Consider the following 27,468-nt stretch of genomic DNA (forward strand, 5'->3'; position numbering starts at 1 on the left):
TAATCCTCCATCCTTCCAATTCTCATTTGTGTCTCCTGTTAAAAATGATCAATCATTTCTTCAAGAGACATATCTGATGTAGATAATGGTTGTTGACACATTCCATACTCTGTCCTTCTAATTTTCATTGTGTCTCCTGTTGAAATTGATATGTATTAGCAATTAGTAATTCCATCATTTCTTCAAGAGATATATCTAACATGGATAATGGTTCTTGAGACTCTTGCTGTTGATATTGATATTGAAAATCGATTGGCTCTATTGCATAATTAAAGTTGGAATTGTCCCACCATCCATGATCTTATCCGTTTGAATAAGTGAAAAATCTCAAAAAGTATTAATTGGGGCACTCAAGTCATTTTGAAATGCAAGACACATATCAGTTGAATTATATGAGACATAATAGATTTCACAAGTTGCAACAGCCAATTTCTCTATATGAGAGGTTAGTATATTTGAATGTTGATCCTTATAAAAGGACAAGTCTCATTACCCCTCTTAGGTATAAAATTCAGTTTATCACCAAAATATTGAATGTTAGCAGCTATAAACTAGTAAAAAAAAGAGAAAAATAAAATAAAAATAAGATGAACTAAAAAAGAAACAAATTAATCAGACACCATTCTCGAGCAACGGTGCCAAAAATTAATAGGTGTCGAATCTGTACAATAATAAATACCTAGTCAATTAAAATACAAATTTTGTATATAGCGATGAGTAGGGTCGAATCCACAGGGATTGGAAAAAAATTATTTCTTCTAGAGTTCAAAATAAGGGGGGTTTTTATAAAAATGTGAATAATTAAATAAATCAAATAAAAAGGCCTAGCGTGATAATTTAACTAAACATGAAACAATAATAAATAAACTCTAGCCAAGAAATAGCTTTGGTAATGGTTCACTCAATTGATCATGGATGCAATACTAATTTCATTCACTCACTAATAAACAAGTTATAACTGCCAAATACGCAATAACAATCAATTTCTCCTTACTATATCGGTGATTAAGGTACAACCATTAATCACTTTCCTAATCAAGAAATAACCCTAGGTACGACCTTAGAGTTTAATTTTTGAATTCCCTTAACAATTAGAGAAGCCCTATTCTAAGCAAATAATACACTATAAGAGTTATTTTAAATTAGCCCATATGTTTCCCTGACATAAACTCAATCTTACCAATCACCGCTAATTTAAAGCAATTAAACAATTACAGATTTAATTGCTCTAACTGGTTTTAGGTTATTAGATTAAATTAAATATCGGGTCCTTGATATTTAAATAACATAATAACTATAAGAAATTAAATCAGAGAACATATGAATACTAGTAAATAAAAGAAATAAATATAATTAATTTAATCTCGCAATGTTAGATGAACCAAATCCTCCATTGTTACTTGACTAGAATAAGAAGTCTAGTTCATCGTCATGGAAAAAGCCATGCACAAAATATTTGGATTAATCCCTGCGGCCATTCTTCAATTGTGATGAAGAAGAAAAGAAAAGATGTTTCTGATTGTTTTCTGTGAAGTAGAGAAAAGATACCTATCAACTACCACTGCCAGTTTCTTATTTGGAGAAGGGAAAAGCAAAAGAAACCTACTTCCTCCTACTGTTCCGTTTCCTAATACTACTAAACTACTTTTACTTGGCAAAAAATTCAATTTCCAATCGGCCGTAGCTCTTCTCAAAAAGTCAAGACAGTAAGAATAGACTAGTGTCCTTTTACAAACGAAAGACAATACATTTGGCCAAATCCGATCCTCACGACTTTGATTAAGAGTTGAAAATTTTCTTACGTGCCAAATCCCGAGTTTTCGGACTTATAAAATTAGACCATGATGCGCTCATGTCAAATTGTACAAAAATTAGTTAAAATTCACATTCTTAACTCATTTTCGCTCCGAATCCCTACAACCTATATCAATCACCAAATATAAGTAGAATCTATCAATTAATGCAATATTTAGCTAAAATTAAAGGAAAAATAATCATAAATTAAATGACAAAAGTGCAACCTATTATTAACCTTGACTTTGTGCTTTTTTTTCCTTCTCTAATGATAACGTGATACTAATTATAGTTTAACATTGTTTTGTAGGGTATGGATAATAATGATAAGGACTGTGAAAAACTTCACACACTTCATTCGTTGTCAGATATTTTCGAAGTTATTTGTAGTCAAGAAATCTTTATTGAGTGGTTTCAAAATGTTAGTGTACTAGAGATGTTCTTCTAAAGATTTAGACCATTGTAGTAGCCTTCAAATGGTATTCACTTTGGACTGGCATAATTTTGTGCAATACATCCTATGCTTTTAGTAACCTGCATGCACTTATTTGTGAGATTTTCAACAAAAATTTTAGCTAATTTCACTTGTGTAAATTGTGGGGACAGATTTTAAACATTTATCTTTTGATGTACCTTTAACAACATTGGAAATCAGGATAAATAATCATAAACTTTCTCCATAGAACCAAAACTGTGAAATTAGCCATGACAAAAACCTTTCTCAATGCTTTCCAAACCACGGTTGCAATTTGTCGCAAAAAGTATTTGTAATAGTTTCAAATCGTATTAAAAACTGTGGTAAATAGTCAATGACATATACAGCAGTTCTTTTATTACGAATGTAAAACCGTGACTTTTTGTGGTAAAAAATATTTATTACGGATCTAAAACTGTTGCAAAGCATTTGTGATGGCTGTATACAAGATGGCTCCAAAGTCATTGGAATCTGTGGCAAAGACTATTTTCCATGGTTTAAGGTGCTTTTTATCACATATTATATGGGTGGAAAAACTGATTTTTTTTTCTCTTTGTAAGTTTCAAACCATTGCTGTTAGGCTACATTATATTAATATATTGTTATTGCATTAATTACTAAAGGTAAGTGCCGATGAGAAATGCTTTAGACATTTTTGGAAAAAAAAAAATCTTTTGTTTGTGGGTCTTTCCTTGCTATTGAAGCTCTAACCTTCCAATAAACAAAGTTCTAAGTAGTTCTTTCAATAATTTAATTGGCATGTGCCCGCTTTGACCAAGATCTTTGGGATTGATTATGTACTATAGTTTGGTTTGTTTAGGGAGGGGGGTTTATTAATTATATAGAATTTTTTTATAAAATTTTTCTATATAGATGAGCCACAATATATGTGTGTGTGTGTGTTTATATGTATATGTATGCATGTGTTGTGTGTGTATATGTGCATGTGTACGTACGTACATACACACATATATATATGTATATATATATGTTTAATTGTTAATGTAACTAAAAAATGATAGAATTCACTGTCAATTAATTATTCATAGTACAAAATAATATAAACATATATTACACAAAATTTACACTACAATTTTACGTAAATAAAACAATTGATTCCAAGACTGAAAAACAAAAAGAAGAAGTACATGAGAAAGTAGTGGCATGAACAAATGAAAGAAAAAAAAGTTTAGGATTTAGAGTTCTTAATACACATCTAACACATGTTTGATTTTAATAGCATTTTATTCAACTCTAAAATTCTCATTGTTATTTTATGAAACTTGGGGGACCATAATGATTTTCTGAACATTGGAGAGAAGAAATGAAAGTCAAAACTGCTAATTAGTAGTAGTTTGATTTTAAACACAAGGCGTCTATTGAACTTTCGTCGATTATCTAACTTTTGGGGACTAGATTACAAGATTTATTTTGATAGAACCATTAGGAATCAATTTGTCACACAATCCAAAACGGGAAATAAAATTACATTTCTCCCTTATTTTGATCAGACTACTACGGACCAAGTTTGCACACGCACTAAACATGAGGGACTAAAGTAGTGCAATTCTCGCTTAATAGTTAATACAGCCAACTATGAAAGATACATGAAAGGTTCGCGTATCTCTCGTAAATGGTTTATGGTGTTTACTTGTTTCATGAATTTGCAGGTAGGAAAAGAAGGCTTCTTTATTATACAACTTTTTCATACCATAATAAAGAATCCTAAGACATACCAATCAATGCATGTTATTTGAGCAGAAATATCCCTTGTAAAATAAATTTTGTCAAAAAGTCGATGGAGACCTTGGCTAGTCAAAAATCGCGTAAGGACTAGTTATGAGACAAAATTTTATAGAAATAATAAACTTGTAACTAATTTCATAATCACGAAAGTCGGTATTAGTAGGTATGAATTAGTTATAGGTATGGATTAGTTATGAATATAGTTGATTCGTTGCGATTATAGGTTTCACATGCATAAAAAAATTACATTATAACTAGCCAAAATAGTAATGTTTAATGATCCAACAATTACACTTGTATAAGTAGTTAGAGATACCGTGATCTAAGAAGTTTAATTTAGTTTGCAATTTTTCTTGCACATTCTAGCTTAGTTTCATGTTTTTTTCAATTTGTTGATAATCAAAATAATAAAGGAATTTTTGTAGTGCCGGTAGTTGTCCATTCTTTCTTGTGAATTCTACCCTTAATACCATGTACTCAATTTTGACTTATATATTTGAAGAAAATTGCGTGTTGAATATTTAAAAATTTATAAATATAAAACTTTTCTGTGAATTGAGTTTAATTTTATATGCATACCGGTGCTCATCAGAAGGCTAGAACATTCTTAATTTAAATATAATGTCTTCCACCTGCACTAAAAATCTTTGGACTATTTTTAAATCTCTAAAGATCAATCCTTATCAATGTGCTTGTCACAGGTAGAAGCTCAACGTACTTAGTGCACTTTCAGTGAAACTTCTCATACCCCACTTTGGTACAGGTCAAAATACTTCCCTCTTAAGCTTACGATGAATTCAGACCTCAGTTTAATTACCATTTCCATTGCGGTTTCTATGTATTTTCCGCTCGTGATGAGGTCCTCTTGACTGGGAAATCAGGTCCTCTTGACATGGAAATCAGAAACGCGTTTTCTTAACCAATTAAATAAAGTGACTCATAACTTAGAACTGCATTTCTTATTCTTAATCAACCTAACACGTACTTGTCAATAATGTGAAATCTCACAGCAAGAAAATTTCAGTGAAAATTCAAGTGTCCCTCTTAATTATATAGCACATAGATAGGGTCAAGTTCGTTTCAAGATGAATAGTAAGGCTAAGTGGTAAAGTGTCTTTCTCACCAAATTGTGTTCCATTCAATGACTGGAATTATCCCTTTACGTAGCTAGCTAGGGACAGCAAATTTCAGGCTAACTAGTAAACAAGAGGGTTCCTCTGGCAATTGCTCTAATGGGATGAATTTGAAATTAGATGAAATGAAGTTGATTGCAGAACAAAATTTTTAATGAATAAAAAAAGTTTGTCGTATTTTGGACTGATGTTGTTTTAGTGTTTACTTATTCTCTTATCGCTTACATTATATAGTCTAATTGGTAATGGTGACCACAGAGACCTTGAATCCGGAAAAAAAAAAAAGAAAAAAAAGAAACTTACACATTAATTTTGATATTAAAAAAAAAAAAAGCAACCTCATTAGGATTATGTTTATACGCTCAAGTCCACAAGTTCACAAAGTTGTAACTTCTCGGTAAAAAAACATCGTCAGAACGTGTCTACAATTCAAAATACCAACACGACAAGAATGATGACTTTCAAGCACCAGATATCTTCCATCCTCAGATGATTCCTTCCTAGTACGTACTTGCACTAAATTTTCCGCTGCATTTGGCATGTTACACAGGTCATATTTAATCCCGTCATTCACTGGGAAACCATGATATTAAAATATTCGATGTGCATTTGCATCGATTTAGACAAACAGAAGTGACAAATAAATTAAACCTTGATTTAGTCAACAAGAAAAAACCAAGAATAAATTAAGACTTGGGTAGTAGACTTTGCCATGAGGTTTACTATTTCCTGTTTTACTATTGTACTTATAAATGCTGCAGCCTGGAAATCAAGAACCTAAATAAGGAGAGAGATCGATAGACAATTAAAGATGGAGAAAAAGATTTATGATGCAGCCCTTCATGGAAATGTCAATATTCTTCATGAATTGCTCCAAGAAGATAAATCAATTCTTGATAGAGTTTCTTTAAATTGTACCAACAATTATACTCCTCTGCATATAGCAGCAATGAGAGGGCATGAAGAATTTGTCAAAGTAATATTGGCTCAAAGCCCTGAGCTATCTACTGAGCTAGATTCGCGTCAAAAATTGTCACCCCTTCATTTGGCATCAGCTAGAGGGCATTCGAAGATTGTGGAGGCATTGGTAAATGCTAATCCTGACATGTGCTTGGTTCTTGATCGAAATGGCAGCAACCCTCTTCATCTTGCAGCCGTCAAAGGCAGAGTCAAGGTTTTGGAAATGCTGGTTGATTCAAGGCCGTTTGCAGCTAGAGAAAAGACCAAACGTGGGGAGTCTATTTTGCATGTGTGTGTGAAGTATAATCAGTTGGATGCCCTGAAGAAGCTGGTGGAAATTGTGGATGATGAGGAGTTCTTAAATCAGAAGGATGGCGATGGCCTCAGCATATTGCATTTGGTTGTTATTTCCAAGCAAATTCAGGTATTACAAGAACAGTTTGAATATATTGATATTAATGTCAAATTGATTATGTGTACCTTCTTCCTTTTTAAGAAAGGGATTGGTGAGAAAGAGCAAAATGAAAGCAGTAGTCGGACACGGCTTTCTTGTAGAACGTGACAAATGAAGTGGGCACCGGATGAGTCTGTTTCTTGGTATATAATAGTGTAAGCAAATCAAAAGTTCCACTTAAAGCTTGGCTTAATCAAGTTTAACCCCTAGATCATGTTAAACACTTACTGTTTTGTTAAATAATGTATCTCTTTTCAATTTGTTGAGTAATTTTTTTTCAAAATGTAGAAGGATAAAAAAGAATGTATTATTTTTCAATTTGTTTAAGGTTGGTTATAAAATTTATAAAGGAAAAGGGTGAAAACAAAGCACCTAAGAGTCATTGAACTTTTGTTTGAAATTTGAATGTCACTTTACTTATGGATCCAGTAAAAGGCAGTGGTGGGAAATAGGAGCATGTTAGGGATGGGTTCTTGCCAATCATTGACTCCTCATCCTCATGGTTGAGTATTATGATAGTAAGATAAGAGAATTCAGGTCTCACGAGTTGAGTTTTGTCCAATTCAAATACATTCATATAATTCTTACTATATTTAGTATAAATTTGATGTAATTATAAATTTTATACCAACTTAGATGTTTGAATTGACAAATTTAATTTTACATCCTGATTGTATGAGTTTACATTAAAAGTTGTAAGAATTACATTAGGGAAATTTGCCAAATTGGTCCCTAACATTTACCAAAAACACTTTTTTAGTCCTTTACATATAAAATCAGCCAGAATGGTCCTTCACATTTAAATTGTGAGCCAATGTGGTCCTATTGCTCGTTTTTGCTCATTTCTCCGGCTAAAAATAGCACGCCCCTCTCACATGGTCATATTTTTAGGGGCAAAACCGGAAACACATTTCATTACCCGTCGAAAGTAAAAGGAATGGCCATCTCTTCCAATCTTCCTCTCCTCCCTGCTGCACTGTTTCTCTTACTCCTCCCAACATCATCTGTCTTAGCCACTGAAAGAGAGCGCAAGACCTTCATCGTACGAGTTCGCCCTGATGCTAAGCCTTCCATCTTCCCCACTCACCAGCACTGGTACGAGTCCTCCCTCACCTCTCTCCTCTCATCTCATCATTCCACCGCTGCTACTGCCACTTCCCCTCCCCCTCCTCCTCCTCCTCTTCTTCTCCACACCTACAGCACCGTCTTCCACGGCTTCTCTGCTCAGCTCACTGTTTCCCAAGCTCACGCCCTTCATTCCTTCCCCGGCATTCTCGCTGTTATTCCCGAGCAAGTCAGGCAACTTCATACCACGCGATCCCCTCAATTTCTCGGCCTTAAGACCTCCGACAGCGCCGGCTTGCTCAAGGAGTCCGATTTCGGCTCCGATCTTGTCATCGCTGTTATTGATACTGGGATATGGCCTGAGAGGAAATCCTTCGACGATCGGGACCTTGGCCCCGTTCCCCCCAAGTGGAAAGGCGCCTGCGTCCCCGGGAGGGACTTTCTGGCCACTTCCTGCAACAGGAAATTGATCGGAGCTAGGTACTTCAGCAATGGCTACGAGGCCACCAACGGGAAGATGAACGAGACCACCGAGTATCGCTCGCCCAGGGATTCAGACGGCCATGGCACCCACACCGCTTCCATTGCCGCCGGCAGGTACGTCTTTCCTGCGTCGACTCTGGGGTACGCTCGCGGCGTGGCTGCTGGGATGGCCCCCAAAGCTCGCTTAGCTGCGTATAAAGTTTGTTGGAACTCCGGCTGCTTGACCCTTCTGGCAAGAGTTCCGAAAGGCCTGAGCTTGACCTTGAAACCCTCCAGAAGAACATTTCTGGGATTTTCGCCACCATTCGGGGATGCAATTTAGGGTTTCTTGAAACTTTGAGAGTCAAAGGTGAAATGTGTATTTTGGTGGTTGTGCATTCCTTTTACTTTCGACGGGTAATGAAATGTGTTTCCGGTTTTGCCCCTAAAAATATGACCATGTGAGAGGGGCGTGCTATTTTTAGCCGGAGAAATGAGCAAAAACGAGCAATAGGACCACATTGGCTCACAATTTAAATGTGAAGGACCATTCTGGCTGATTTTATATGTAAAGGACTAAAAAAGTGTTTTTGGTAAATGTTAGGGACCAATTTGGCAAATTTCCCATTACATTAACCCTTTTGAACTAAAACTCAACCTGTGGCTGTGAGACCTGTTCTGATATTAGATGCCAAGAAACCAAGAGAACAGTACTTTCCCATGCCCAATTTGCCTAAATGGACTGTGAAGCACAACGAAGAAAACAACCTGGACAATCCATGCGTTCCTTGGGCTCACACCTCCCACATAGCCATTTACATAGTGGTAGAGGTCCAGATTATTACTTTATGTTTATGTAGTTCTTTCAATAAGGTTCTTTATGCTGTTCTGTCGCATGTTGCTTAATTTCCTTCTTTATAGCCCGTTTGGGAGGACGGATTTGGTGAGAAAAAGAAAGGACTAAGAACGAAAGTTAAATCTTTTTGACATTTGGAAGTTTTAATAGGAAAGAAATGAAATGAAAAGAAAAGAAGGGATCCCATACCCTTTTCAAGCTACCAAAACCATCAGCCCAAAATTGGCTAGAAAGCGTGAGAAAAGAAAGTGAATTAAGTAAATATTTTAACATATCAATTTTGTCCTTATAAAATAGCGTTTTCTTATGTCATGTGAATTTCAAACTTCAAGTGCACTTATGTAAAATAGAATATTTTCCGTTTACTTCTCTTTGCTCCCAAATAAAGGAAAATTGCTTCATTATCTCTCTCCAAAAACTCCCAGACAACATTATCTCTCTTTTCTTTTCTAACTTAAGCTTTCTCATCTTTTCTTTTCTGTCCCAAACCCCCCAAACTAGCTTTAATGACCACGGCCTATATTTGAGTTTTGAAGATCATTGCTTCTCTCATATATCGTGTTACCAACAGATAATTCTGGAAATAAATAATTATGGTGCAGTTTACCTATTAGACATTATTAAAGAATGAGCCCGTGATCATCAAACAAATCCAAAAGCGGAATTTCTCATACCCTTTTTTTATTTTTTTTTCCTGATTTTTGGGTGTTGGTGATTAAATTTTGTATAGGTTGCTGACACTTCATTTGCAGATCATCCAATACTTGATAACTACAGCCATAAATATAAATGAGAAGAATCCAAAAGGGCGCACAGCAATGGACCTTATACCACAAAATCCCCCGGAGATGAATCAACAGATTGAAGAGGTTCTTCGACAAGTAGGAGCCTTAAAGGCAGAGGAAATCACTGAATCCATTACAAACGTTACTAATACCACGAGGCCTAACAATTTTTCACCAGATGACTATTCTCAACCATTAAGAAATGATACTGTGCCTGCAGAGGAACATTCTCAAATGCCAATTAATATTGTCCCTGCAGAAAATGCACCATCTCAAGTTAATCCATCAACAACCACACAAGGAGCTAATCAGCCATCCAATTTCAGATGGTTAGAACAGAAAAGCAAAGCACTAATGGTCGTGGCATCGCTCATCGCGACAATGGCTTTCCAGGCCGGGTTAAGCCCACCAGGAGCAGTTTGGCAAGATGATGCAACTCAGGATTCTTCAGGAAATCCTGCACCAAATCCACACAAGGCAGGCGAATCCGTTATGGCTTACCATCATCTCCATTACTACAAGTATTTCCTTCGGTTCAACACGACTGCCTTTGTTTCATCCCTCAGCATAATCCTGATGCTCATCAGTGAACTACCCTTCAAGCATGAGATCTTCATGTGGTTCTTGGTGGGTGTTATGTGGTTAACGGCTACTACAATTGCACTAACTTATGGTATATCAATTGCATATGTTACACCAGAGATGGATAAGGAACAACTTGGTCATGTGATTGAAATTGCCGTAGCTGCATGGTGTGGTGTGATAACTCTTGTTCTCCTGGGGAAAACTGCCTATTCCTTGCACCAATGGTGGAAAAATGGAAGAAGAATAAGGTGGCCGATGACAAAGAGGAATTCACTTGTTCGGAACCATGGAAATCAACTAAGTATAGCATCAACTTCATTCGTCTAAGTAAAATTTGAGTCATTGTTTGTCAAACAATCTCTTCCATCCTGTTTTCCTTTCTATATAAACTCCTCTTAAGGCAGGAATTTTTGGTTGAAAAAGTTGTTCAGGTATTCCTACTTTCAGGATATGTAAAAAATCAGAAAACCAATAATGGTTTTTTAGATTGCAAATTGCAACAGTTTTACAGCTTATGGTTCCCTGGTGAGGACGATCAATTGAGCTTGGCTGACCCAATGTGGGCCCATCTAGCCCTATAATTAAGCGGTTGGGCTAACATTATGTATGGGCCGGATTGAATATGGGCTCAAATATAGGCTCAATGTCAAAATGGGTTGAGCTTTGATAATACTGAGCCCAGCCTGATATAAGCCTGACCCATATGTCTACATGTTTAATGCAAAAAATTATATATTAATGGTATTAACTAAAATTAATATTTATAAATAATTACTCATTATCTAATATTTATTATTATCTAAGAGATGTGCAACAATAATTATGATTAATCTTGTTCTCAAAATATTAAACTTTGATTTGAGCAGTGGTTGATAGGATAAAAGATTATACAATAGAGAAGGGTAACATATGAATTGCCATCCACCCAAGTTTTGTAGAGTTCTCTTTATCTTTTATCTTTGCAAGTCTATTGTCCAATCACCTAACATTTCAGTAGAGTACGATTTTCACAATAAGCAAGCAAGCTACCTCGCCTTGTTAGATAATATATTGTATTTTAGAAAAATATAATTTTTAAATAAGAAATTGTTGAATTTGGACAATCTCATTTTGGAGTGCGAAACCCAATGAAATAAAGGCCTGAGCTTGAACCATAATATTTGAAACTCTAAACTCAATTGTAGTGTTTTTAATTGGGCCTGAGATTGGACATTCAAATTTTGACCCATTAAGTCCAAAATTGTTTTCTGGGTCCGTCTTTCCTTGAGCCCAATTATGATCCTCCTTTTATAGCCCAAACATGTGCATATGGATTACCAATCTCAAAATCCAATCTCAACCCTTCTAATATATTGGGCTTTCTATCTTAATTCAAAATGGCCCAAATCTAAATCCTTCATTTTCTAACATGATCTTTAATGAAAAAAATGAGGTTGTATTTAAGTGGTATTTTTTAAAAATAATATACCAATGAAAATATGATATTATGAGTATGCAAATCCCAATACAATTATGAATTGTTGAAGTAGTCGATAGTAGGAATGGCAACGAGATGGGAGTGGAGTGAGGGATCCCCGTTGCCCACTATCCTCCCTTTCCCCCGCCGCACCCGCTTCCCGCCCCATTTTCTTTGGAGGAACTAATAAAAATTTGTTCTATAATTGTATTGTAATTAAATTTTAGCTAAAAATCAAGTACTTAAAATACCAGCACATAACAGGTCATTATCCATTGTGATCAAATTTTAGCCAAAAATTAAGTACTCTTTCTTTGTATCACTTAATCTCTCCATCCTCTTTTTAGTGTAAAAGAGGAAGTATATGAAGTTTAATCTTGTCTACTAGTTTTGGTATTAAAATGCTACGTAAGTTTCACTACTGAAAGTGTGTGTATTGGTGCAGCAACGGTGACATTAAAGTACAGCACAAAAAGAAATAGAATTAATTTGGAAGACTCAATCCATAGAGGGGAAACTCATTTGAATTACCATTTTTTAGAGTTTTGTAAAAATATATTTTATAGTAATTTAATGCATATGAAGTAAAAAAGTAATTAAAAAATACATTAAAAAAACGTAAATTTTTTTTTTTATAAAAAAACTGCAATCCAACCCAGGCCAAGACACTAGGTGGTGCATGTTAAGCACACAGTATAAGTGAACAATTCAACAATACCACAGCCTGGATTAATCATTTCATACACCAAAAGATCACATCAACTTTATTCCTTTAAGTACTACTATTCCATGTAAAGACACAAATTAAAAAGATAGGTCACTGGCAAATGGTAGCGAAGACCTAAAAAGTATTTGGTTGCTTTGTTTGAGTTGTTAGTGTCATTTGCACCTAAAAAGCCTTCGTCTTTCTGAACATTAGCATCAATGGCTTTCACGGATCGTGAGCTAAAAGGCGAATTATTTTATCATGACGTTTCATTTACTATATTTTATAGTACAATATTGATTGTCCTATTTTTTGTATAATAGAATTGATTGCCCTTTTTGATGTGGAGAATGCTTTACCTAAATACATGGGGTGGCTTTTGATAATACGAAATGATGGCAGGAATATTTTGTCTGACAACATTCATTATATGTAATGAGTTGTTGGAGATCTGACTATATATGACTGCAAAAATGAAGTTGCAATTTCTATAAATTTTTTTTAACAAATGATAACCTTGAGTCATTCGCTTTTCTTTTTGTGTTAACGTGGCTCTGCTATTTTGGGTATAGATGTTGTTCTCTAGATTTCATAACGAACCAAGTTGTTCGTGAACGTGTTCATGTTTAGTTCATTCAAATTCGAAAAGAAAGTCGATCATTTAGTAAATAAATCGAGTTCGACCATGATATTAGGCTCTTTTAATAATTAAGTTGAATATGAATCTATTTGCGAACTTTTAAATAGTTCATGAACGCATATATAATTATAAAAATAAAGAAATATAAATATATTTAATATTATTAAGTATATATTATATTTTACTAAAAAGTAATTATACATAAATTAGTATTATTTATTTTTTTAAAAATCAGTAAATGCAATTAAACTTCTTCTAAATAATGTATTATTTATTAAAGATATAATTAAGGGATAATTGCATAAACCTCCCCTGAGATTTCTGATAGTTGCACTCACCTCCCCTAAGGTTTGAAAAATAGCACTAATCTCCCCTAAACTTAAGATTTTGATAGCACAGCCCATACTAGAGAAAGTGCTATTAAAAAAGTCTTTTGGGAAGTGAGATAATAATTTTGTTCCATTTGTACCTTTTTTGCCTCTTGTGAGGTAGTGTTAGTAAAAGAATGAAAAATATTAAGAGATGCATACAATTAGTGAAACTCAAATGATATATGTGCAAAGCGAACAAAGACAGCAGTAAATTTTGGAAGAAACAACAAACGTATGTTCAGAAATATGAGGTTCTAAAGCATATGAAGAGACTGTTGATCAAGTAAGAATATTCACCTTTGATCAGTATAAGAGAGTTTTTTATTGTCATACCTTATAGTATATCGATCTCACAATATTTACTATATTTCATACACAGCTATGTTCTCTTATGATCGACACAGTAATTTCATCATACTATAACTAACACCACAACTTTGTGTATTAAGTTGAAATGATAAAGGATTACTTATCTATCATCTTTTGATTGCCATAAATTTTTAACAAAAAAATTTTCAGATTTTGGCTTGATTTCTGCTTTCTTTCTCCTGTTGTTCATGAATGCATAAGATAAAATAAACTCAACCAAAATCACTAAAACTTATTCTTTTATGAAGTCTTTTCTAGAAGTTTCTTTCTCCTACATTTTCTTGCTTCTACTTCTCTTCTATGTAGAAAATATATTATTTGCATTGTTCTCTCAAGTGTTGTCCATCACAAAATGGCACCATGTTAGAGCATCAAAATGGCACCATTTTATAAATGCACTTACAGTGCTTAATAAAACAAAAAATTACCGTTAATCTTTTTAATTAGTTATTTTAGACTTGTTTATTGCCCTAATTTTTTTGCCCCAAATTTGTTTACTAATAACCTTAAACTTTTAGGGTATAGAAGTAAATTTATCCTATCTTATGTCAACTATAGGCCCTTTAATTCGTGATAGGGGAGGTTAGTACTATTTTCCAAATCTCAAGGGAGGTGAGTGCAACTATCAGAAACCTCAGGAGAGATTTCTACAATTATCCCTATAATTAAATCATCTTCAAAATCAAATTCGAGTTTAACCTTGAGTTCAAATTTGACTCATTTTGTTTAACGAGCCAAACTCGAATTCAAACACGAATATTTATATAAATAAACAAATCGAATTCGAGCAATACTTGTAATTCATTAATATTCGAGTCGAATTCGAACCTTATTCATATAATATATGAACAGAATCTGAATACTAAGTATTTAACTCAATTCGACTCGTTAAAAGCTCTACTATCCTCTATATGCATGAGTATGTGTATTTTGTTTTCTATTTTTTTTCCTTCATTCAACTTGAGTAACATCTTAAGGCAAATTTTGCAGTCTTATATTCCAGATCTTTTTGTTTATGAATTTTATTAAGTTAAAGGAAATAAATTATAATTGAATTTTGCAAAAAAAATAAAACTATTCAAGGAAATAGTAAATAGGGAGATTTATTTAACTAGTTAATTGCCATAATTTTTGTTTCTTTTTTTATGAAGTATTTGTTTAACCAGCTGAACCCAATTAAATGACTCAAACATTACTAATTATTTAGTTCATCAGCAAACTACAATACTCATAATAATATAAATTTATTCAATTTTTTAGTATGATTACATTTAAGCATTCTTAAGTGAATAGCAGAGGATGGGATTTAAATTTCCCTCTCCAATTTCCCCTGCCATCTTGTTCTCGTCTTACCAAAAAAAGAATAATATTGGCATTGTTTATATTGAGAAATTTGATAAAGAATTTGAAATCCATTCGAATCACTCTAGTTGTTTAGATTGCTTAAGAGGCATCTGAATTTGTAATTCATCAATTATTTAAATACATTTTAAATACTAATATAATTAGGAATTTACAAATTCAAATATTTTCTAACTAATCTAAATAATTAGAAGAATTTGAAATAATTTCAAATCCTAAATCAAATCCCTCGATGCAAAGGCACTTTCGAGTCATTCAAGCACATTTCATATGCTTTTACCAATACTATAAAAGAAAAACCCTTCAACTTTGAACCATTTGAAAAGTGACTCATTTTAGGGTATACACGGATCAAGTGGCAGCACCATACAAATGTTATTCACTGAGTTTGTGTACACTTGATTTGGGATAGACAAGTTTTAAACCATCAAAGTACTATATATTTATCTAACAATAACAATTTGGGATAATTTCAGAAATCTCTCTTGAGGTTTTTAACAATTTCACCTAGTTCTCTAGAGGTTATTCGAAAATTACACATACCTTCCTTGAATTTACCATTTTGGTAACAAAAAACTATTTAATGATTAAAATTTTGAATGGATAATCCAAAACACCCTCATGAAATTATGAAGTTCATATTATCTTCTTATAAAATTCTTTTAAAAAATATGGAATAAGAACAAAATCTCAAATCCACTTTTCAAACCTCATCTCTACTATTTTAAACATTTCATATTCCTACATCTCAAATTAGTACCAATTATCATCATGACCATCACCACTATCAGTTCCTAAATTCTAAAACCTCAATCTAAGTTACAAAAGAAACAAAAAAAAAAAATCAGTATTGTTAAACTCACATGTGTTTGGATAGGAGATTATTTGAAATGTTATTTGGAATAATTATTGTAACACTTTTTGTGATGTGATATACAAAGGTGATTGGAAAGATAAAAATGTGTAATGTGTTTGTGATGCAATTAAATAAATTTTGGCCAAATAATGGCTATCCAAATAGACCAAAATTATTTAATTGCATCAAAAACACAATTTTCAATATACATTTTTATCTTTTCAATCATCTTTTTATCTCTATACATCACGTCATAAAAAATGTTACAGTAATTATTTCAAATAATCTCCTAACCAAACACATGTGAGTTTAAATAATTTAACATCCTATTTCTCAAATATTGGAATACCAGCACATGCCTATTCTTTTTAAACCGTCAACGTATATCTTTTTCTGTTCATTTTCAGATCCTCCAAGCAAAACTAAATTAATTTGCCATATGTCAGAATTGTGTTTAGGACATAATTAGTTATTCTATAAGTGAATTTTTTTTTGTTTCCATTAAATGTTTTATTGTGCGGTGGATTCCTATGCACAAGCTTAAGAGGGTATTATTTAATTGTATGAAAAATATTAATATATTAAGGTTATTATAATCATTTTATGAGAATTGAGATAAGTATAATATTAAAAATCTAAAAAATACTCGATAAAATTGTCGAAAATCTCAAGGGAGGTTTTTGAAATTATCCCTTACAATTTCCCATTGACTCTTAAATTAGTGGTAACATACTGTACTTACCCACCATTGACGTATGTTACCACGAACCTACTAAGCATCATTCGCTATTCCTTTTTTTTTTTTTGGGGTAAATTCTGCTTTATCTCCAATTTATGGCTGAAAAACAAAACCTCAGCTGTTGACCCCATCAGTCCTTTAAGTTAGGGAGCAAGAACAGTGCTTTAATGGAACTGTCAACATACTACAAGATACGAATTATTTTAGCTTTGGTACTTTTTTAAGCCCAGTCCACAGGCAGAACTCCACTGTAAGATGTTAATTGGCTCATATGTTTTTGTACTACTTAAAACCAGCATGGAAACAAATTTATGGACCACTCAAAAGTGATGGGCCAGCCTATGTTGTTTGCTTACATCATATGGACCATTTGGAAAAATTTTGGGATTTTTGAACATTACCCCCCCCCCCCCCCCAACAAAAACTTTTAATTAGCTGCATGTCGTCTTTTAAGTCTCTCACAACTGGCTACACGAAATTATCGAATGATTATTTTTTCTTTCTTTTTTTTTCTCCAGAATCTACCTACAATTTATGCATTCTTCGTCTGGATAAGTACATTTCTAAGGCTCTAATTAAGTGGTTGTTTTTCGGTGTAGCAATATTTTGAGTGATGGCGTATCTAATATAAAGAAGCGGTTAAAAAAATGTATTTAAAAGTTTCTGAAAACATGTGTCTTGAAAACAATTCGGTCGAAAAGGTCCAATGACAATACAAAAGAGGCAAAAATTAGCGATGGAATGCAATTAGTCCAAAAATTATAGTATTTATTGATAAAGCTTTCGCCATTTATTATAACATTTCAGAATTTTGTCATAATATTCAGCATTAGGATAGATAATCGACTTCAATATCTAAGAAAAAAGATAGATAATCGACTTCAATATCTAAAGATATCAAGAAAAAGTTTTCTATAACATTTTTCTAATTTGACACATATAAGATGAAACAGAAAGATAGAAATATAAAAAGTTAAATTGAAAAAAGTGTATTGAGAATAATAAGGAAAATATTTTCTAGTTAGTAATATATTTTCAAAACAGACTTACTGAGTGTGTTTGGATAGTAACATTTTTTTTCTAAATATTAATATTTAGTTTGCTTGCATTACATTTACAATTTTCAATTAAGTAGTAATTTTTTCAATAATTTTTTAGTTTGCATACATCAAATTATAAAAGCGCTATTATAATTATTTTAAGTACTATTTCAAATAATCTCTTATAATATTTCATTCCCGCTTTTTGTGAGAACCCAAAAAATTTTATATTTTCTAGACATTATTTTATTTCCTTGTCTACAATTTTATACTTTCCTTCAATATATTAACTTTATAGACATTTTTATAAGTGAATATAATTTTTCAAATCATTTTCCTAGTATGAGTTGGTTCATAGTAAGTTTGAAGCGTAGTATGGCTGTGGGGCCCGCTAGTGCGCTAAGTGCGATAAAGTTTTGCCGATTAATTGAAGTTTTGTATTACGAAATATTATGTTACAGGGTGTTAGGAAATAATTAGAGGTTAACTAGATAGATTAACCATTGGAAGAAAGAAGATAAGCTTGAACCATTAAAAGTGCCACGTGTCGCGACACGATTGGAAGTTGGACTTGCCTAACTTTCTTTACCTTTACAAAAACCTTAATTTTGACCAATTTTTGCTTCATTCTTTACCTTCTTGGCCGAGCTTCTTGAAGAGAAAAACCAAGGGAGAAAACTTCATTTGCCAACTTCAATTTGCTTTAATCTTGAGTTCTAACCAAGTGAGTTGCAAAATACACCATCAAAGTTGCTAGATAAGGAGGATTAAAGCTTCCAGTGGAGGAATTTGTGAAAGGAAAACTCTAAGTTCTCATCTTTCTTGAGGTGTTAAGATACTTTTCTTACAAACCTCCTCTTTGTTCATGCTAATGTCAAATTAGTGGTTTGTGGAGGCTAAATATGCTATTTTATGGACGATTTTCTGGTTTGAGGTAGAGTTAGCTAAATTTCAGGTTTTATTGGTGATTTTTCTGATTATATATGATAATTAGTGGTTGGCCATGAATGATAGCTTGATATGGTGAGAAATGAAGCATTTTTGTGTTAGTTGTAGTTGTTTGCGAAAAATTTCAGACTTTGTGCGGAAATTCCAGCTTAGGGTTAGTAATCTGCCATGATTTTGTACTACATGTTCGTCCTTGAAGGAGGCCGAATCAACCTTTGCCCAAAACATGAAAGTTGTTGGTAATTATGTTAGCTAGCTACCTGTAAAATTTCAACTCAATCAGAGCACTGTAACATGTGAAATGGTTGAAATACCCTTGACTGCTCATGAGCCCTGTTTCGCGGCCAGATTTCTATTTTCGTGAAAATTTTCATTTTTTACCCTGAAAATGCATGGTTTGGCTTTGGAGGTTTTCATAAGAAATGTAGATATATGTCTTAGTTTCGAAACACCATAAAATTCGTTTCAATCCGATAAGTATAACTTCAGTTATGGTTATTGTACTGAAATGTGTGTTTTATCGGCTATGATTTGTATGTGGTTGATTTGAGATGAATTGGTGTTGATTGTAAGATGGAAAAGTAAGGAAATGTAGGGGAAATGCTGTCCAAATTTTGGGAGTGTTGGATTTCTTCGAGTTTGGGATATATATAAGAAAGGCTTTTGGGGTTGGTTGAACCCTAGATCTTCATGTTACCTTTTCGTTCCCAAAAATCATGTTTTGCACCATTGCATTAGTAATTATTTGGCGAGGCATACGACTAGTAGTCGAGCCTCACTTGCGCATTCCGTTTACTCGATTTTGGATGTGGAAATTTCAATTGTTTTACTTTGGTTATTTTAGGATTTCTTGGCGATTAAAGCCACGCTGGCGTGAAAATTTTTGAAATATCTGTACTTGAACCGGTGAGTGTACCACTCCCCTGAATTATTGCTAAAATGGTTATCTGTACTTGCAAATTGCTATTTGAATGTTTTTATCGACTGTTTATTTTGTACGAGGAGAGTGTGTACTTTATCACACTCGTTCTCTGCCCTGTGTGGCTTGTTTCCTGTATATACTTGAATCTGTTACCTGCGCCTGTTATAATGTCGTTTGGAAGTGTATCCAACGAATTTCTTGTTACATCTGAGCTCAATCTCACGGGGAGTTAATTGAATCGAGCCAGCAAGGGTTTGGTCGAGAAAATTGACAATCCATGGGTGCCTGTTTCTAGGAATTTTTGGGTATTGAGACCCTTGATTCCGGTATACTCGAATATTATCATTCCTGTTTCTGTTTGGCGTTCAGACCCGGTAAGGGGTATGTTTGGTGAACGGGATTTTGGCGTTAAAGTGGTGTTCTACTGGATTGGTTCCTTTATTTGAACGTTGACGGAGGGTCAACGAGGCTGGATCAAGTATTGCAACGGGAATCTGGCTCCCGAGAGCCACTTGTATCCTTTATATTGTGGTGTTCATTCATTTCTCGTATTTGACGTGAATATGTGCCTTAAAAGTGATTTCTTATGAGTTCTACTGTTTATATTATTTATACTTTTGGTACCTCATTGAGTTTTTAGCTCACCCCGTCCCATTATCCTTGTTTTCCTTGTAGGGAACTTTTTTTTTGGAACTTCGATGTTTTGAAGAGTGAGTGGAGTTAGTTAGAAATTCTTTTGTTCTTTTGGTATAGCTCCTCGACAATTTGAAGACCCTAAATGTATCTTAATACAATGTTTCTTTGTGATTTGTAAACTTACTAATATGTATATTTTAAAGTGTTTTCTCATGTTTATGTGACATATGTATTTGGGAATGTACATTCTCTCATGTCAAATAAAGTTTACTTGTACTGGGTTGGATGGTGACGTGGTAGCGGCACTTCCATTTCGTTTTGTTTTTCGTGGAAACGTTGTACCAAAGATTTATTGTATCTTTTAGTCCGGCTCAATTGAGTTCTGAATGTTTATCTTCTCGAAGTTCTTTGAGCGTTTGGTAGGGGTTACGTTTGTTCTAGATCCGTAGTCCCGGCGAGAGTTGGGTAAGCGGTTCGCCGAACCCTTTGGTTCGCCTTAGGGTGAGGTGGAACCGTCACACTTTTCAGTTTGAGTGAATAACTATTGTCGGGATAAAAATTATAAAAAATATTATTATTAATGTAATATAAATGAAATAAAAAAGTATTAAGAATACGGTAAATTAATTAAAAATTATGTTCGCGCGCGATAAGCGAATACAAGAGGAAAGAAAATTAGAAAAGGCCAAAAGGGAGCTTGGGGATTTCACTTTTACTGAGACCGTAATTAATAATGTCGCAGCGTGCCGAAGGGACTGCCAAAACGATGCCTTGCTGTAGGGAGCAAAGACTGCAAGATTATAAATGAACCGACAGGCCCTACAATCCTCTACCACACTTAGGCCATCATCGTCACTCTCATAGGACATTTTATTATGCTCTGCCGCAGGAGCAGCTGCCGCTCCTGCGCTTCCTGCCAATCTCGTCCTAATCAATTTTGGGTGGCTAAATAGGGCACTGTACTAGTGGTAGGTTAAGATAGACGTCAAGAAAAATGGACTCCACAATTCTGCACGATTATGCATTTCATTACATGTTGTTTACAGTGGTATATTATTTGGTACTCATGATTAGGGCTGCAAATTAATCGTGTTCAGTATGAGTTTTGAACTTATTGAATTGAGTTCGGTGATGTGCGAGTTTGAGTTTGATTTTGAGTTTGTCAAGCCAAAAAAATAAGTTTAAACTCGACTCAACTTAAAAAAAAAGAAGCTTCATTTTTGGCTCATAAGTAGCTTGAGATGTTAGTTTGAATTTCACTCGACATTCTAGCTTGCGAGGAGCTTGAAATTAGTTTGATTTTAATTGATGTAGGGATAGTTTTATAATTTTACTCGAGCTTTTCAAGCGGCCCATCAAACAATCGAATCTAACAAATGACTGCTCGAATTTGACTTGTATATATGTTTAAAATAAAATAAATTAAAATATTATAATGACTTGATTTCAATATATTGTATCTTTTAATATGATATAATATATGTAAAATAAATTAAAAATATATTCATAATATAATTGAATAAACTTTTACAAATAATTCCTTGTTCAAATAAATCCCTAATATTTTCATGTGAAATGTCATTTTTTAAAATTTTTGTTAAAGATGTATTATAATGACTTGATGCATGTAATATAAAAAAAAATGAAGAGTATTATTTAAAATAATTGTTGTAACATTTTTTATAATGTAATATATGTGAAATTAAAAATATTTAAAAATATAAAAGATAGATTGCAAAATATGTTTATGATACAAGTAAAATAATTTAAAAATATGTTAACAAAAAACATAAAAATTCTTCAATAGAGTATTATTTGAAATAATTATTGAAACACTTTTTGTGATGTGATGTATGTAAAATAAAAAAATAATTAAGAATATAAAAAAATGAGTTGAAAATTATGTTTATGATGCAAACGAAATGTTATTTGAGATATATGTGCTATCCAAACACTCAATTAAAATTTTTACTTAAAACTTCATACTTCAAATATTGGGATTTATCTACAAAGGTCAATTGAGTATCATACAATTTCGTGAAGTAAAAGCTTAATAAACCAAAAAAAAAAAAAACCACGTTGGAGTAGCGTGTAATTTGCGGCTCGAAATGTTTTCTGACATAATTAATGTGTTCACCCTTCCACCTTTCCCCCGCCCCCCCCTTGAGCCGTACGTCATATGACAAAGGTCCATTTCACCTTGCATGGAGATTCCAGCAAGTTAAAAGATTTGTTGACCCTTTGAAGAAAAGGTAGAAAGTTTGCAAAAGGCACAGGAAAAGTCTGTACAACAAAAAAACATCTTCACTTTCTTCATGAAAAGAACAGAAGTAGCAGCAAAAGAGAGCACAATCTCCAGAAAAGGGGAAAAAGAAAGCCATCAACGATTTTCTAAGCTAAGCTGAGCTGCTGCCCAATGGTCATATTTTACATTTTCTTCCTTCTGCTTCTTCTTCTCTATTATCAGTTGCCTTGTCTCAATTCTCGTCTCCAACTCCACCTTTTCTACCATCTTCTCATAATGTCATCTACTAGGTTACTGAATATTCTATGCTCTGTTAGATGCCAAAAAAACCCCATGTCAAAAGGGTCATTCCATTTGTGATTAGTAGTAAGTTTTAGTTCCAGCAGCTTTACTACCACTTCCAACTTCAGAGTTCAGACTTCAGAGCCCCAGCAAAATGTAGTAGACTAGAGTGATTGGTAGAGCTATTAACATCCCAAATATAACCCTGCAATAATCACATTCAGGAACAAGATTAAACATCTTTTATTTCTATCACAGAGATTTTTACTGTTCTATTGATCTAACATCGAAAAGAAAATTCAACTAACATTGTGCTCAGTATGTCTGGATGAACGTTGTACTCCTTTGCAAAGACAAAAGGAACAATTCCCTGTGGAAGAGCAGCCTGAAAATACAATGAAGACGTATAATTCATTCATCATATATCTATTCAACTGGATATGCCAAATTAACAGCTAAAAATTCGATGCTATTTGATGATCTTTATAACCTGAACAATGGCAATGTGTAATAAGACGCCTCGCAATCCAACTGCGATTGAGGCAGCAGCCATGACAGCAGGTCCGGTGAGGAAGCGAACTGCCATTGAGAAAGCAGCAACTGTTTTTCCACAGGCAACGATTTTGGGCTGCAAGGCCATGAATAAACCTGCAAATCCATTGAAGAGTTAAAAACTCTGATGCAAAATAGGTTGACTTTCAATCCCAGTTAAGTCCTTTCTGTTATAGCAAGTCATTACCAAGACTAAACATGGCCATTCCAAGACCAGCATCAGATAGTATGGAAATGGATTTGGCAATTATTGCAGGCATTTGTATACCCCACCTAGCATGATCAAGGGAAATGATGTGAAATCAACTCACCTACCATAAAAATATAGTCAACTGAGTCAAGAAATTTACTACTAGATGAATACCTGAATGAGACCAGGGACCATGTCAACCCAAATAGACTGGAATAAGTATTGGGATTCCTAATGAGTTTCCTCCAGACCATTATCAAAATTAGTCTGGTCATGACACTAGCAGGGGGCATAGCAGTTGCCTTGATGTCTTGAGCACTGGCTTTAGGATGGAGCTCAGCTGTGGAACTTGAACCAAGCTTGGACAATACTGGCCCTTCACGGTCATCTCCATTTGCTCCTGGTCTGTTTCCAAAGCTAAATTCATCTCTTCCAAAATCATCATAATCTACACAAATATACAAAAAAAAGAGATTAAAGAATAATCAAATCAAATCAGAAGCTATGCTACCATCAAAGAAATGAGAGTAACATAAAGTGAAACATATAAGCTGGATTTTTGGTGTTATCAGGAAAGTAGGTGAAATGCTGAAAGTAAATGACGTTAGTGGAAGCATGTCCCTAGAGAAAGACAAATGAGACCAAAATTTGAGGGACTGTGCAACAAAAAGCAACGGCAACAAATAGAAGCCCATTGTAGAGAAGGGGAATTTGATAGGGGGAAGAGGCATAACAAACAAACCCCACTTCATCCACAAACCGATTAAAGAAACCTCCAATCTAAAAATAGATTTGAACAAGACAAATTAACTTACATCACATAGCATAAAATTCCAAGAAAACAAATGGGAACACCTAAATCATTCCCAGAACACATGCAATACATCTAACGAACAACATGAAAATAGTCAAAACCATGAGCTTTTAACAATAGTATTGAAGCAGATTGGCAAAGCGCAAACCTTTTGGGTGAGCTCCGACTCCAAGATCATTTCCGTAGTCTCCTCCCCTGAACACATGAATCCCTCCTTCAGAAACTGGTGAAGCACTTGAGCTCCAAACAAACATGTGAAGATCTTTGCCACCATCAGTCCCATTAGCCTTCCTTTTCGCCCCCGGACCGGATACTGGAGAAAATATTCCGGCACTAGCTGGAGCAGGGTACCCTGCATTTCCCTGTCCGCAAACCCCATTAGCTTTGGAGAGATTCCCAAAACCACCTAAACCATTCTCCTCATCAAAGTTCATGTTCCCAAAATTTGATTGCCTTGGACTGACATTGCTAGCATTCTTTCCATTTACCATGGAATAAAAATCAGTGTGATTAAAGCTTGAACCCCTTGGAGTTGGATTTCTTGATGACTGAAGAGAATATATCTCTGCATTAGTCAGGTTTGATGGTCTAGGAGTCATTGAAAGACCAGAATTAGGCCCATGAGATCTCCTCGAGAAGATTTCGGACCTTGAACTAGTGGATTTTCTCACAGTTACATGAAGCTTCCCGTCTTCACCAACCTCAGCTTCAGTCTGTAATGGCTCTTTACCATCCAAAGAGATGATATCGGAATCAACTTTGAACGAGATAATAGAGCCTGCAGTGTCAGGAAACTGCTCAGCAATGAGCATTCTTGCACCTCTGTACTCAAACAAGAAAAGCATCAATGTGTACCAAATGATGCATTGAAGCACAACTATTTGAACCATTAGGCTTCCTGACGCATCACCATACATGCCCTTCAGCAGAGGAATCCCCATAACAAGTGTGTTAGGGAGTGTGGACAAGGAAAACAGAGTAATGGACCATTCAAGGGATCCTCTTGAGCTAGTCCTTGCCCAGATAGCTAGAACAACAAGAACAATGATTTTCTGAAGAGTGTCAGCTGCTATGAACCTGTAGTTCATAGCATATGGATTGTTGGTAGATATGAAGTGAAAAGAAAGCAGAGGAACAGCAAAAAGAGCCACAAATCTATTGATCCCTGAACATTGGTCTGGGCTGAAAATTTTCCACCATCTCACTGATCCATAGGCTAAGATCATGGCCACATACAAGGGAACAACAGCAGTAAGAACATGGTAAAGGTCTGTAATGGTGATCATTTTTTCTTGTCTCCTGACGGGTTTTCCTGGGTTGCAAACACAAGAAAATGAGATGATTCAGAAACCCCAGATAGGATTTCGCAAGAAAGATTTAAACTTTCACTCAGTCTCCTCTTTTTCTTCAAGAACAGACTTAAAACATATGGCCTTCTCTTGCTGCTTTATGATGATTTATAAAAGTAGAAGATCAAGGGGAAACTAGTGAGTTATATCGAGGAAGATGCAATGGAGTTACAAGCTTGTTAAAAAGCCTATGTTTCAATGGTGTGATGATGATGAAGCTAGCAGAAAGTATAAAGGTGATGGAACAGCCAGAAAATGGCTAGGAAGCTGATTTTCTGGCTTTCTGTTTGGAAGGGGTTTTGGCCTTTTGGGTGTAGAACTAATAATTATTATAGAAAGCTAAATGAGGCTAGGGGTGGTAGAGGTTTGTGTTAGTAGTAGAAGTAAATATTTATGGGAAATAAATGGCAGACAGAGAAATTAAAGCTTTCTTTTGAGAAGCTTTTGTTTTATTTATAGTCTTTTGATGATGGGGAAGACAGGGCTCTCCGTGTACGCTTGCAAAAGCACTAATGTCTGATTTTGTGTATTTTTATGTACTAGTATATAGCCTTTATATATATGTATCATAATTTTGGGGGTTAATTATTATATACCGTAAAAGTATACACTTTCTCAGTTGTCTTAAAGAATCAATCTGCCCTTGAGAAATAAATGAAACTTTTATCAGGTGAAACAATCCATCCAGCAATTTAATGAATCTGGTTTTGTCACTTGGAGACATAAATGTTCCAGTAAGAGGATGACTATATCCTTAACAATTAAAGATTTGAGCCAAAGTGTCTTAAGAGAAATATCAAAAAAAAAAAAGAAAGAAAGAAAGAACTTGTCCAAAAAAAATAAAATAAAATAAGTATGGCTTAAATAAATCAACGAGTTAATAGAAAATTATCTATGCATTCAAACATGCGTGTATATATTTCCGCAACGGATCTTCTGTCTCACACTCTGTGTCACTCTCTGTGTCACTTTTTATTATATTGTTATTTCTTCTACATAAATATCATATTTTAGTTCTTTTTTGTTTTCTTAACATTCAATAACTATTAATTGAGTAAAAAATAAATACAACAGTTTCAAAAAAGTAATATATAATAGAAAATCAAAAAATATAGTAGACAATTCATAAAAAAAATATCATTTTTTTATGCATTGTGATATTTTGAGTTTGTTAAATTTTGTATATTACTCAATTAATAATTATTGGATCTTAAGAAAACAAAAAAGAACTAAAACATGATATTTATGTAGGAGAAATGACAATATATAAAAAATGGGACAGAGAGTGGCACAGGGTGTGAGACAGAAGATCCGTTGTTGCAATATATTTCTTTTGGAACTCCACAAATCACGGATATCACGTTAGAAAACAAATCTGTTATGGTTTTTTGGAAAAAAAAAATCAAAAGTTCAAGTTGCAGATATCACGTTAGAGAATGAGGATATCACATTATAAAAACACACTCGAGTTTGGCTGCATGATTAATTCATCACATTGCAGAAAATCAAAAGTTCAAGTTGCAGATACGTATCATGGATAATGAGGGGAAGGTACATACTTTTGAAGAGGGTTTTTTCATAATTAAACTTTGATATACCCAGCAAATCATTTATTTGATCGATTGTTATGTTATAATTCTTTACACCTAACGTGTGGTATAATTAACTCTCTCGAA

General features: G+C 34.0%; 4 protein-coding genes across 5 annotated transcripts; 3 read left to right on the forward strand and 1 right to left on the reverse strand.

Annotated features, from left to right (window-relative positions):
- Positions 1–5,959: 5,959 nt before the first annotated feature.
- On the forward strand, positions 5,960–6,670 carry LOC113773968 (ankyrin repeat-containing protein ITN1-like). Its single transcript, XM_027318555.1, has one exon. The coding sequence runs from the start codon at positions 5,960–5,962 to the stop codon at positions 6,668–6,670; it is 711 nt and encodes a 236-aa protein (XP_027174356.1).
- An 829-nt stretch (positions 6,671–7,499) lies between these two features.
- Positions 7,500–8,432, forward strand: LOC113773969 (subtilisin-like protease SBT1.5). Its single transcript, XM_027318557.1, has one exon. The coding sequence runs from the start codon at positions 7,500–7,502 to the stop codon at positions 8,430–8,432; it is 933 nt and encodes a 310-aa protein (XP_027174358.1).
- Positions 8,433–9,763: 1,331 nt separating this feature from the next.
- LOC113773970 lies at positions 9,764–10,642 on the forward strand. The gene has a single exon (XM_027318558.1). It carries the CDS (start codon positions 9,764–9,766, stop codon positions 10,640–10,642), a length of 879 nt encoding a protein of 292 aa, XP_027174359.1.
- Positions 10,643–22,668: 12,026 nt separating this feature from the next.
- On the reverse strand, positions 22,669–25,975 carry LOC113775722 (probable auxin efflux carrier component 1b). Of its 2 annotated transcripts, XM_027320713.1 has the most exons (7): positions 24,592–25,975; positions 23,804–24,077; positions 23,627–23,712; positions 23,378–23,535; positions 23,196–23,272; positions 23,001–23,092; positions 22,669–22,915 (listed from the first exon to the last, which is right to left on the reverse strand). In XM_027320713.1, exons 1-6 carry the CDS (start codon positions 25,727–25,729, stop codon positions 23,026–23,028), a joined length of 1,800 nt encoding a protein of 599 aa, XP_027176514.1. In that variant the 5' UTR covers positions 25,730–25,975; the 3' UTR covers positions 22,669–22,915; positions 23,001–23,025. The 2 variants fall into 2 exon arrangements, with proteins under 2 accessions (XP_027176514.1, XP_027176513.1); XM_027320712.1 differs by having other exon boundaries at positions 22,669–23,092.
- Between the last annotated feature and the right edge of the window lie 1,493 nt (positions 25,976–27,468).

Source organism: Coffea eugenioides, chromosome 6, assembly GCF_003713205.1.
Source record: "Coffea eugenioides isolate CCC68of chromosome 6, Ceug_1.0, whole genome shotgun sequence".
In the NCBI taxonomy this organism is placed as follows: domain Eukaryota; kingdom Viridiplantae; phylum Streptophyta; class Magnoliopsida; order Gentianales; family Rubiaceae; genus Coffea; species Coffea eugenioides.

What these genes read in the sequence shown, in the direction of transcription:
- LOC113773968 (XM_027318555.1), top strand. Translation starts at nt 5,960, where the DNA reads ATGGAGAAAAAGATTTATGATGCAGCCCTTCATGGAAATGTCAATATT.
- LOC113773969 (XM_027318557.1), top strand. Translation starts at nt 7,500, where the DNA reads ATGGCCATCTCTTCCAATCTTCCTCTCCTCCCTGCTGCACTGTTTCTC.
- LOC113773970 (XM_027318558.1), top strand. Translation starts at nt 9,764, where the DNA reads ATGGACCTTATACCACAAAATCCCCCGGAGATGAATCAACAGATTGAA.
- LOC113775722 (XM_027320713.1), bottom strand. Translation starts at nt 25,729, where the DNA reads ATGATCACCATTACAGACCTTTACCATGTTCTTACTGCTGTTGTTCCC. An exon ending in TGGTCCCTGGTCTCATTCAG is followed by an intron (nt 23,713 to 23,803) that starts GTATTCATCTAG and finishes TGATCATGCTAG; the next exon opens with GTGGGGTATACAAATGCCTG. An exon ending in TACACATTGCCATTGTTCAG is followed by an intron (nt 23,273 to 23,377) that starts GTTATAAAGATC and finishes TTGTATTTTCAG; the next exon opens with GCTGCTCTTCCACAGGGAAT.